Genomic DNA, 10,220 nt, shown 5'->3' with positions numbered 1-10,220 from the left:
GCTTCAAATGTTTGTCTTCACGCTAGAATTTGTTGAAATAACATTTTAGCACAAAAACCAAGAAAAAACAGTGTTCGTGAAACTTCAGAGAGGCTTTTAACTCTGTGATAAAGCAAAAAAAAGGCTTCGTGGTCTTAAGTGAAACAAGCAGCAGTTTGCACGGACAGTTTCCTCAAACTAAACGGGCTAAGCAAACACATATTATGCTTGAAGGGCAGCCAGTGTTTGTACATGAACAAAACAAGTACAACATTCTGTCACTTGAGCTGGAGACTGTCCAAAACTGAGCCGTCAGACAATCCGACTTGTTCTGTGAAATACTCAAAGCGGGGTTTAAAGAAATCGACGACTTCAGAGGAAGAATAGTTTTTTTTTTTGTTCATTTAAAGCAGCCTGAAAAAGCTGAGAGGACGGGAGCTAAAAGAAAAGGGGGGACACAGTGCAAATAGGTGCTGATTTTAATACCTTGATTTCAACATGATTATACAAGAGAAAATTAACCAATATACAGGAGATTTATGACCGATAGAAAATTGTATTTATTATACTTTCCAAGATACATTCTATTCATTTGTAATGTCAATAAACACTCATTTTAACGTAACAATACTTTTTAAATAAGGACGGGATAGAGTTAGGTCGATAAAATCATTTTGAAATCTGCCTTGACAATATAACCTCAAACTAAATAAATTAAACAAAATTATTTGAAGCCATCTTGACTGAGCATTTTTACTAATATTGCACATGATGTTTCATGATATGATTCTGCCCAAATCTAACAATTTAGAGCTTCAATTAGCAAGCCTTCCTGTCCACAGCGTCTCCACTCCCCCACCCCAACAATTCTGAAACCATATCAAGTTTAATGCACATTTATTTTGGTTGCATAATGTTAATAAGAAACCTTTTACAAGATACTGTGGGAGATATAAGAATAAGGAAACTGCTTGAAACTTCACAGACTCTATCAGGCCTCGGCTTTGTCGTGCGACACAATAAAAAGGAAACATCACAGATCACATTTCACAACCCTCGTCCAGCGGGTTGAGTTCTTCAGGAAACTGAGAGAAACAAAAAACCCTTGAATCGACTCAACAGTCACTTCTCGTGGCCTGAATAAGCTCTGATGCGTCATTCTATCAAGTCCTTTTCCACTCTTTGTGTATTATTCTTTTTAAATAATACCGTTAAATAATCCTGCATAGAAAAATAAATTAACTATGTTTGTTAAATCTTTTTACTACGAATTGAGAGCTGACAAAGGGAGGTGGATCACCGATTGAATTCTATTAGCGGTTTGTTTGACATTTCTGGCTGTAGTCTCTTGATGAGGATGCTCCGTCGTACAGTATTTATGTGTATGTGTGTGCGTGTGTAGTCGTTTGTCCTTCCTTGTAATTTACAAACCAGTCCCACAGATACAAATAATGTAAGACTTACAAAATAAATTCCAGGTTACGCTTACATAGCAAGCAGCTTTGTAAATTTTTATATCCTTGGGTTTTTCACGTTTCAGAAACAACGTCCTCTGACTGTGTATGTGCCGTTAAATCTCACCCAAAACATACAGGTACTGTAAGTAGCAATTTTGAAGGGGAACACAACTCCATTCAGAAGACACTATATTTAACATGGCTCTTTACATAAAGAGAACAAGTCATGAAATCATTCCACAAAAAGAGTTTTGCAGTGCCTCCAATTACCGTAAATGGAAAGCAGGAGCCTCCCGGCAAAGAGCAGGTGCACTGCTACTGGTGTGTAATCCAGACAAGATGGCAGAGAGAGTCTGCAGCCGAATCCTGAAAGCATCCCCAAGAACAAACAGATATCCTCGCATGTTTAAAAAAGAGCAAAGTAGCATCCATTGAGTCACCAACTCTGTTAAGCGCATCCCAGATGTAGTGATTCTGGAAACTTTCCAAAGCAAAGAAAAAAGTAACAACTAACAACCAATGTGCCCTCCTTTTTCTTTTTTTCTCTTTTCTAAAAGAGGGCTGAAGATGGGTCGGTATATTCTCAAGCACTGTCTTCAAGACCCTTTGATTTGGTTGGAAAAACAAAAGGAGGAGAAAAAGAACAACAAGAACAAACAAAAATATGAAGTTAAGTACCCATTTCATTAGCAGCAAAAATAACATGACTGTCTGGTTGCTTTTTCGGGTGCCCTGTGGTATGTATGTGGGATTCATACATGTAGTGGCATGGAATATCCAAAAAGGTCTTTTACTGTGAAACAGATCCACGCTGATTCTAGTAATAGCTTTTGTAGTGTGGAGCCATTTTGTCCATCTCTGCATTGGTCATTAAGGGTTTCCAGAAGGCACTTTTTTGCTGTGTGTGGGAGTGTCTGTGTGTGTGTGTGTGTGTGTGTGTGTGTGTGCATGTGTGTGGCTGCAGAGAGGGAGATGAAGACAGAAAGAGAGAAATCTTGGGGGGTTGAATGGTGTGTGTGTGTGTGTATGTGTGTGTGTGGGTATATGGCCAGAAAGAACCAAAGAAAGGCAGATGTGTTTGGCTGTCTGTCTGCCTGTATGTGTGTCTGACTTCCTTGTATGTGCGGTGTAATCAATGCACTAAATCGAACACAACAATCCCTACATTTTACTCAGTGCAGTCTGCTCCTCGAGCACCTGCAGATAATCAGGCGTTCCTTGGAGCTTGGCTTTGAGCTCATAATACTCACTTTTTCTCTGCTCCACCACGATCTTACTGTGGTTCCCACCTATCAGCGACGACTTCTTCATCTTTTTATCCAGCGTTTTCTCTGGGTAGCGGATCTCATAACCACCCATCCCTATACTGTTGAAATCTCTTTTGCTGTCCAGGAAGTTCTGGATGAACATGCTGGGCTCTCGGTGAGGGAGGAACTCCTCTAGTTCATCGATGGTGCTCAGACGCTTGTTGCGTTCCAGGGTGGAAAGCGAGTCTTTATCCTTGTCGGCACTATTACGGAGGATGATCTTCTGCCTCTGCGAATCTGCAAACTTGAACCCAGCATCCATGTCTGAGGAGCGACCGATCCCACAGGTGTGGCTCTTGCCGATGTGCTCGATGGTCTGGGGGATGAATGTCTCACCTCCCAAGTCGTCTCCCGGGATGGAGCTTTTTTTGCCAGATTTGTGGCCGTGTCTGCGGAGCTGCAGCGACATGGAGCCGCACTCCTGACTGCCAAGCCCCTCCTGCCTGCCCACTGGTTTCTTATTCCGCCTCAGGACGAAGACTAGAAGGCAGAAGGCCACGAACACAGTCAGGATAAGCACTACGAGAATGCTGAGGATCATGATGGAGAGAGGCACGGGCCCTCCGGGTGGTGCTTTGCCGACTCCAGCAGGCGACACTGAGGTCAAAACAGGGGTGGCGCTTGTGAGAATAAACGGTGGTCTCGCAACAAGCTTAGGACACAATATCTCATTTTTTAAGAGTCGCAGCTCAATGTTGGAGAACTGCACAGGGGAGGCACACTTCACCTCTTTGGCAGCCACTCCATCACTTAGCTTCTCCAGCCAGAGTTTGAGGGCGACAAGATCGCAGGAACACTCCCATGGGTTCCCTTCCAGGTCTATTTGGGTCAATGATCGCAGCTGGTCCAAGACACCACTCACTGGCAGGGTCATGAAGTGATTGTTTTTCAGATTCAGTCTTGCTAAAGAGACACCCGCAAACACATACGCTGGGAGACTCCGCAGAACGTTGTTGTTGAGATACAGAAGTTGAAGGTTCGGCATGGAGTCGAATGTGCCCGCTAAGATTTCTTTTATGGCATTGTATTCCAAATATAGGTACTGCAGATTTGCGAGGCCCAAAAACATCTCTGGGTGTAACTGTTCAAGCTGGTTTCCATTCAGATACAGTCTCCTCAGGTTAGTAAGGTTTGCAAAAACACCTTTCTGGACAGTCACAATTTGATTGCTGCCAAGATGTAGCAAATCTAAGCCTTCAAACCCTTGGAAATCAGTCGGGCTGATGTCACGGATGTAATTCCCACTCAGGTGAAGTTTCTTGGCATTTGGGGGTTTGGGAATGAGATCAGCTAAATTTTTAATATTCCTTTCCTGACAGCTGACACTGATGCCAAAGTCAGAGGGGTGGGCTTTACAGCTGCAGGGCTGTGGACACAACAGTGGAGGGGTCCGTGTCTGAAAAGAAACAATTTGACTATTTCTTCCAAAAGGGGGTAAACCAGCCACAATGCCGTTACCGTAAATCTTAGAGGAATCAGTGGTTTTTGGCGCTTTTGTGGCTAAAGGAGCCACGGTGGTTGGGGACATTTTGGAGGGTGACTGCCCATTATCAGGTGGTACTGGCGGCATCCTAACATCAAAGTCACTTCCTGTTCCCATGGGACAAAGCTCCTGTTTGTTGGTTTCTTTTAGGAGTCTCCCATACAAGTCACTTGGTGTTTCACATATGGCCTCGCCGATAAAAATATTATAGGGCATGTTTTCAAGCCATGCCTTGAGAGGTGCTAAATCACAGGTACAGTTCCAGGGGTTGTCATCCAGCTGCAGCTCTACAATTCGCCCAATATGCTCCAGAACCCCCAAATACGGAAGCTTCTGGATTCTGTTCCCCCTTATATCCAGGTGTGTGAGAGAGGCAAAACGGAATATGTTGTCAGGAAGGGCCTGTATGAGATTATCATTCAGGATGAGCACTTTGAGTTTGTGCAGTTTATTAAATGCTCCCTTTTCAATATATTTTATCAAGTTGTAGTCAGCCTGGAGATATTCCAAGTTTTCTATCCCTTGGAAAGTGTCCGCTCTCAACACCTTCAGCTCATTATTGTTCAGGTGTAGCTGTTTCAACGCGCTCATCCCCATGAAGGCTCCACCTTCGATGTTCTGCAGTTTATTGTTCCCCAGCTGCAGTGACACAGCGTGGGTGAAGTTGAGGAAGGAGTTTGGGTAGAGGATTATTAAGAAGTTGTTCTGAAAGTTCAGGTGGTAGAGTGATGAGGCCGGGGGGAAGAGCTGCGTGGGCCGATAGACAGTGATCTTTTCACAGTTGACGTACAGCACGTTTTCCACTGACATGCAGGAGCAGGCGCTGCAGGTCTCGGCCATCAAGTCCGAGACGGACGGGTCTGCCATCTGGGGTCCGTCCGACATGGAGGGGGAGGAGAGGGAGGAGGAGAGGGAGCCGGAGATGGAAGAAGAAAAGGCTGCCAGCAGGAATACGAGCAGCATCTCGCCGGTTAGAAATCCTCCCCCAGAAAACCATTTAGTAACCTTTGGAGAAAAAAAAAGTTGCATGCACCAACATTCACGCACACACACACACACACACACACACACACACACACACACACGGGCGTACATGTGTGCAAACAAGGTATTTGTGCACACACAAACAGACAAACACACAGAGAGCAAACCATCAAAATGTATATTTGACATGCTTATACTGAAAATTCAGTGTTATTTTTTTATCACGAAAACACACCAGGGAAAATATTCTTTTTTTTCTGTAAATATAACAATATTAAGATTAAGCCATGCTAATATTCACATTACTTATAATGGCACTTTTTATTAGAGTGTTTACAGTGCATAGCTTTTGCTTTGTAACAAAGATTCAACCTCTTCATTAATCAAACACCGAGGCAGATTCTGCGATACTGATGGAGCAGAACCATTTGCTCTGACTGTTACTTAAACCCTGAACAGCTGCACATCTCTGCGTCTTATTCTGACACCAAAGCATTAAGCATCGTCTTGGAAAATGTCTTAAGATAGCGGAACATCTATGTTGTTCCCCTCTTAGCAGGTCCAACATAATCAAAGTCAAACGGCTACAGTTCTCTTTTTCATTTGAAGCCAGCAGCAGCTCAACCACTAAGCAGCACATTCAGGTTATTTAGGAAAGCAACTGTGGGAGCAAGGGGAAGAGGAAGATTTGGGACTGTGCCCATCGCTGACATATTGAGAGGGTTTGACCGGCACGCATTTTTCACATAGACAGCCTTGTTTATAATGCACACCAAATATATTAAAAGAAAACGTTTCTAGATTCTAGAAATTAAAAATATAAACAAATCCGGTCATTTTAAAGGAACACGGATTGAATATAAATAAATAAAGACTTACCCAAAGCTGAGGTGGTAATGAATGCGGCTCCCTCCGGAGACACGGGGCAGCATTGGTGAGACATGGATGGAGGTGCGCAAACAGTTCTCCCAGCTGAAGTCAAACGTAGTCAGTTCGTGGAGCGCAACAAGGTTTCTCCCGCTCCTATATCCCCATGCAGGCTACTGTATATCAACCCGGGCCAGGCAAACTGGAGGGGGGTGCGGTAGAGATGGAGAGAAAGGAGAGGGGTGGGGGTGGGGGGGAGCTCCGATTTCACCCGATGCGTCTCTTACTGACGGGCTCCTCTTGCTTGGAAAAATCACCCCTCTGGTCAGTCGGTCCCCAAGGTGGTTGTACTACCTCCATGGGAGAGTATTCATTTGGTTGCAGGACAGAAAGATAGAGACTTGGAAACGGGAGAGAGAAGGGGGAGAGAGAGAGATAGAAAAAGAAGGCGAGAGGGAGAGAGAAAAGGGAGAGGCAGACAGCTTTTAGAGATCTTGACGGCGCGTCCGGCGACTCCAAGGCGTGAAAAAAGGCGCAAGGTGGTCGCTGATGCGGTGGACGGAGTCCGTCATTTTTTGGCGTTGTTCTTTGTGCACACTGGAGAAGGACTATAAGCAGGGGAGATGATAAAAAGAGGGGAGAGAGGATGACCAACACTCTGCGTCTGGCTTCAACTCGACTCAGCAACCCCCAACGATCCAATGAATAAATGCTGGTTTGTTTCGAGCGAAGTTGCGCACCGGGATAATGCTTCTGATGGTGAAAGCACCAACAACGCTCCCATCAGGTTATGTGGTCAGTATTTTCCATAGAGGCGGCATAAATCCAGTCTCAAAACAGTTATTTTAAGCCAACAGTTTATTTGCACGCAGCGGCAGAAGAGGTGCCTATTTCAGTGTCCATCCAACGGGAGTGTTTAAAAAATAATACAATTTTAAAAAGGGCTTTGGTGACATCGAAGCTTCGCTCCTGGACGAAAATAAATCGGAAAAGTACAAAGATGAGCGAGAGAGACAAGTCAGGAAAACAGAAACCGGTGCGTAAAAATGAATAATGCAGTTATTCAGCCTTTAGTCCGCTGCGGTGCAAGTGAAGAGCCGCTGGAAACTCCGCGCTTTCTCCCGCTTCCATCGGTCCACACTGAATGCAATCAAAATACACTTGGAAACAGGAAAGGTAGTTATATTCTTAAAGCCAAAAAATATCCATTTGGAGGAAAATGGAGAGAGTTTAAAGAGAGGAAGGCAGGCTTGTTTCCCTCCTGTAAAGACAGAGCAGTATCCGTGTCAGGCGCATAAGTATGCTGGCTCCTTCTACAGCCGCATTCACTGAGCTTCCCACACGACTAAAAGAGGAGAATGCAGAGATGTAGAGAGAGAGAGAGTGAGAGAGAGAGAGAGAGGGCAGGGAGGGAGGGAGGGAGGGAGGGAATTGAGAGGGGGAGATAGAGAGAAAGGGAGAGGGGGGGGGGGGGGGGTCTGTCACATAGACCGAAAACGGAAACCTTCAGACCTTGAAACAGATCCGTTATTTTCACTCGATTTCTGAATTTCTGACACTGTTTTGAGATCTTCTAATTTACATGTATTTTTTTGTACAGGGAGCCTCTCACCTGTTTTTTTTCATCTGTGTAACCTCCAAGGGGATGGAGATGAAAAGCGGATGAAACGAAGGGAGGAGGGTGTATGTGTGTGTTTGCGGGGGATAAAAAAGCGCTTTACCTGCCAAATCGTCGCATTGGACTTGACTTGCGCGACACGACCTGAGCGCGTCCCCGAGGTCCGATTGGAGAAATGTTGGTAAGGGAGCGAGAGAGGGAGCGTGTGTGCTTAAAACCCGGCACGGGAGCGCGCCTGTGAGCGGCATTTTAAATAGAGAGGAGAGAAAGAGAGAGGAGGAGAGGAGGAGGAGAGGGGGTTATTATTCAAGAGTGCTGCAGTCAGATGGGCTGCAAGAGGGAAAAGGGGAGAAGGAGGTGGGAAATCAGTCAATCAGAGGCTGATGCGGTTCACATTTTTCTCTCTTTTTGTGTGTTTTGCAGGAGAGAAGGGATCGGAGCTGAGAGGAGAGGAGTGGAGATGGATAGAGCGGCGGAGAGGAGGAGAGAGGAGGAGATGAGCGCCCTAAGGTACGGCTACACCCTGCTGCTTATTTTATTGTTTTCCAGAATTGTATATTAGCTCAATAAAATGACTGACAAGCTCTCTCTCTCTCTCTCTCTCTCTCTCTCTCTCTCTCTCTCTCTCTCTCTATCTATCTATCTATCTATCCATCTTTATTTATTTATGGGAGATGACTCCGGCGAGTTAAGTGGCAGCGTGGCGCAGCGCCATCGCTCTTGTACACAAAACTGACACCCATGGGAGAAAAGGGAGTCGGACCTGAAACCTGACAGTGTCAGTGGCCTCACCGGAAGCCTCACCTCTGGTTTACTCTTGCAACAGGTGCCTGAGCCAAGTGACGCACACATAACACCAGGCTGGAGAAAGGGAAGATGGGAAGTATGGATTTCACAGCGTGGGTGTGTTCGCGGCGACTGGTGTCACCTTTTATCAAATTAAATTTACCTCAGCTGACGAAAAGAAAAATGTGTGCGGGTGTGATTAAGGTCCACATCATTCAACATGTCTAAATATCTGTTGCTAGTTGTTGTTTGGTTATTAATGGAAGTATCTATTTATGTATATTCTTATGTATATTATTTCGATCATTCGACTGTTTGTTTTGTTCCAACTTCCAACTCCAACCTAGAAATATTTGTGATGTATAACCATTAAACCATTTATGTTGGTTCCAAATAAAAGTGAAAATGAGAGATAAAATAGATCCTATATCACATTTTTCAATCGAAATTGGTAAATCATGTGTTACAGGCGGTGCATCATGCTTTCTCTGTTGCTTTCATTAAAGAAATATACAGACATAAAAATAATACAGCAAAATAATATAAAAATATACAGCATGTTGTGTGACGAGGAACACAAAATGCCATTCATGTGGGGTACCGGTTTAGCTCGGTGGTGTGTAGCTGCACCATCACCAAAGCAGCGGCTCCAGGTTCAACTCCGACCCTCAGCCCTTTGCTGCAGGTCATCCCCACTCTCTGTTCCCTACTTTCTGACTCTAACCACAGTCGTATCAATAAAGGCAAAAACAGTCTAAAAAAATGCCACTCATGTCACGTACATGTGTGTTTTTATTGTGCCTGTAACTGCAAAGGTTACTTTTCTTGTGACCCTCACATTCAGAGGTGATATATATGCGCTCTGCAAAGTGCATATTCGATTGTAACGTGCCGACTTTAACTGTATTCACTTTAAGTTTGACTGACGTATTATGACAAAAAGTAAATGCATTCAATTGTACTGCCTGAACAGTGAATTGTGCGTTTATGATGCTTTTACAGTCGTCTGCCTTTGACACAACCCCCCTCTGCTACATAAAGCCAGCTGCTAATTAAGAACCCTTCAAACTGTAAGTTATCATGTTTTAATAGAACATTCTGTCTCAATTATTTCTCATCCAGCTTGAATCCAGCTGCCTTTTCATGCAATTTATCCTTCCAACATTTCTGAAAGAGCCCACTCACTCACTTGATTGATTCACAGTAATGTATTCAAACATGGGTGTGGTTCAGTCCTTACAAGCTGCTTCAGAAGTCACCCTGCCACCTGCTTGAAAAGAGCAAATCAGGCATTCCTCCCCAGTGTGTGTAGATTAAAATGTGGGCCTGTGTGTGTACGAGTGTGCTGATATTTGACAGTCTTGGACATGTTCCTGCTCTGGCTGTGAGTGGCCTGAGGGAAGCAGGCCTACCAGAGAACGAGCCAGACAGTTGGCAAGGCCTCTGCTTCCGTCTCAGCTGTCGTTGGTAGTCTGGCCATGTGGCTGAGACTCTGCTTCCTGTGTCCAAACACTGGAAAAAGCTTGCATCTTGAGCGCTCTAATCCCATTTGTTGGATTAAAATAAAGCATTTTAATATGTGTTTAAAGGGATTTAGTGTCACACCCCTCGTTTGCTCTTTGTTTCGTCCCTTTTGTCCCACAGTGAATGTGCTGAGACTGTGTCCTGTGCTGAGGATTGTGTTTGATGTGTCACCCCCATCTGGACAGAAAAGTAACTGCACTGCACTCATAAGACTG

The 10,220-nt window shown here is 44.6% G+C and overlaps 1 protein-coding gene and 1 long non-coding RNA gene across 3 annotated transcripts; one reads left to right on the top strand and one right to left on the bottom strand.

The window, feature by feature from the left end:
• Positions 1–515: 515 nt before the first annotated feature.
• On the bottom strand, positions 516–5,225 carry slitrk4 (SLIT and NTRK-like family, member 4). The gene has a single exon (XM_069669955.1). The coding sequence runs from the start codon at positions 5,187–5,189 to the stop codon at positions 2,598–2,600; it is 2,592 nt and encodes an 863-aa protein (XP_069526056.1). The 5' UTR covers positions 5,190–5,225; the 3' UTR covers positions 516–2,597.
• A 1,187-nt stretch (positions 5,226–6,412) lies between these two features.
• Positions 6,413–9,011, top strand: LOC138598224 (uncharacterized). Of its 2 annotated transcripts, none has more exons than XR_011308641.1 (3): positions 6,413–6,872; positions 8,119–8,205; positions 8,370–9,011. It is a non-coding gene; the product is annotated as an uncharacterized lncRNA (long non-coding RNA). The 2 variants fall into 2 exon arrangements; XR_011308640.1 differs by lacking the exon at positions 6,413–6,872 and adding an exon at positions 7,608–7,876.
• Positions 9,012–10,220: the final 1,209 nt, after the last annotated feature.

The sequence above is a fragment of the Semicossyphus pulcher genome, unplaced genomic scaffold, assembly GCF_022749685.1.
Source record: "Semicossyphus pulcher isolate SPU_LCO1_2020_fin unplaced genomic scaffold, fSemPul1.0.p SCAF_2, whole genome shotgun sequence".
NCBI classification, from domain to species: Eukaryota; Metazoa; Chordata; class Actinopteri; order Labriformes; family Labridae; genus Semicossyphus; species Semicossyphus pulcher.
Note: the sequence above shows the minus strand (reverse complement) of the source record. Positions and strands in the feature narration are given on the sequence as shown.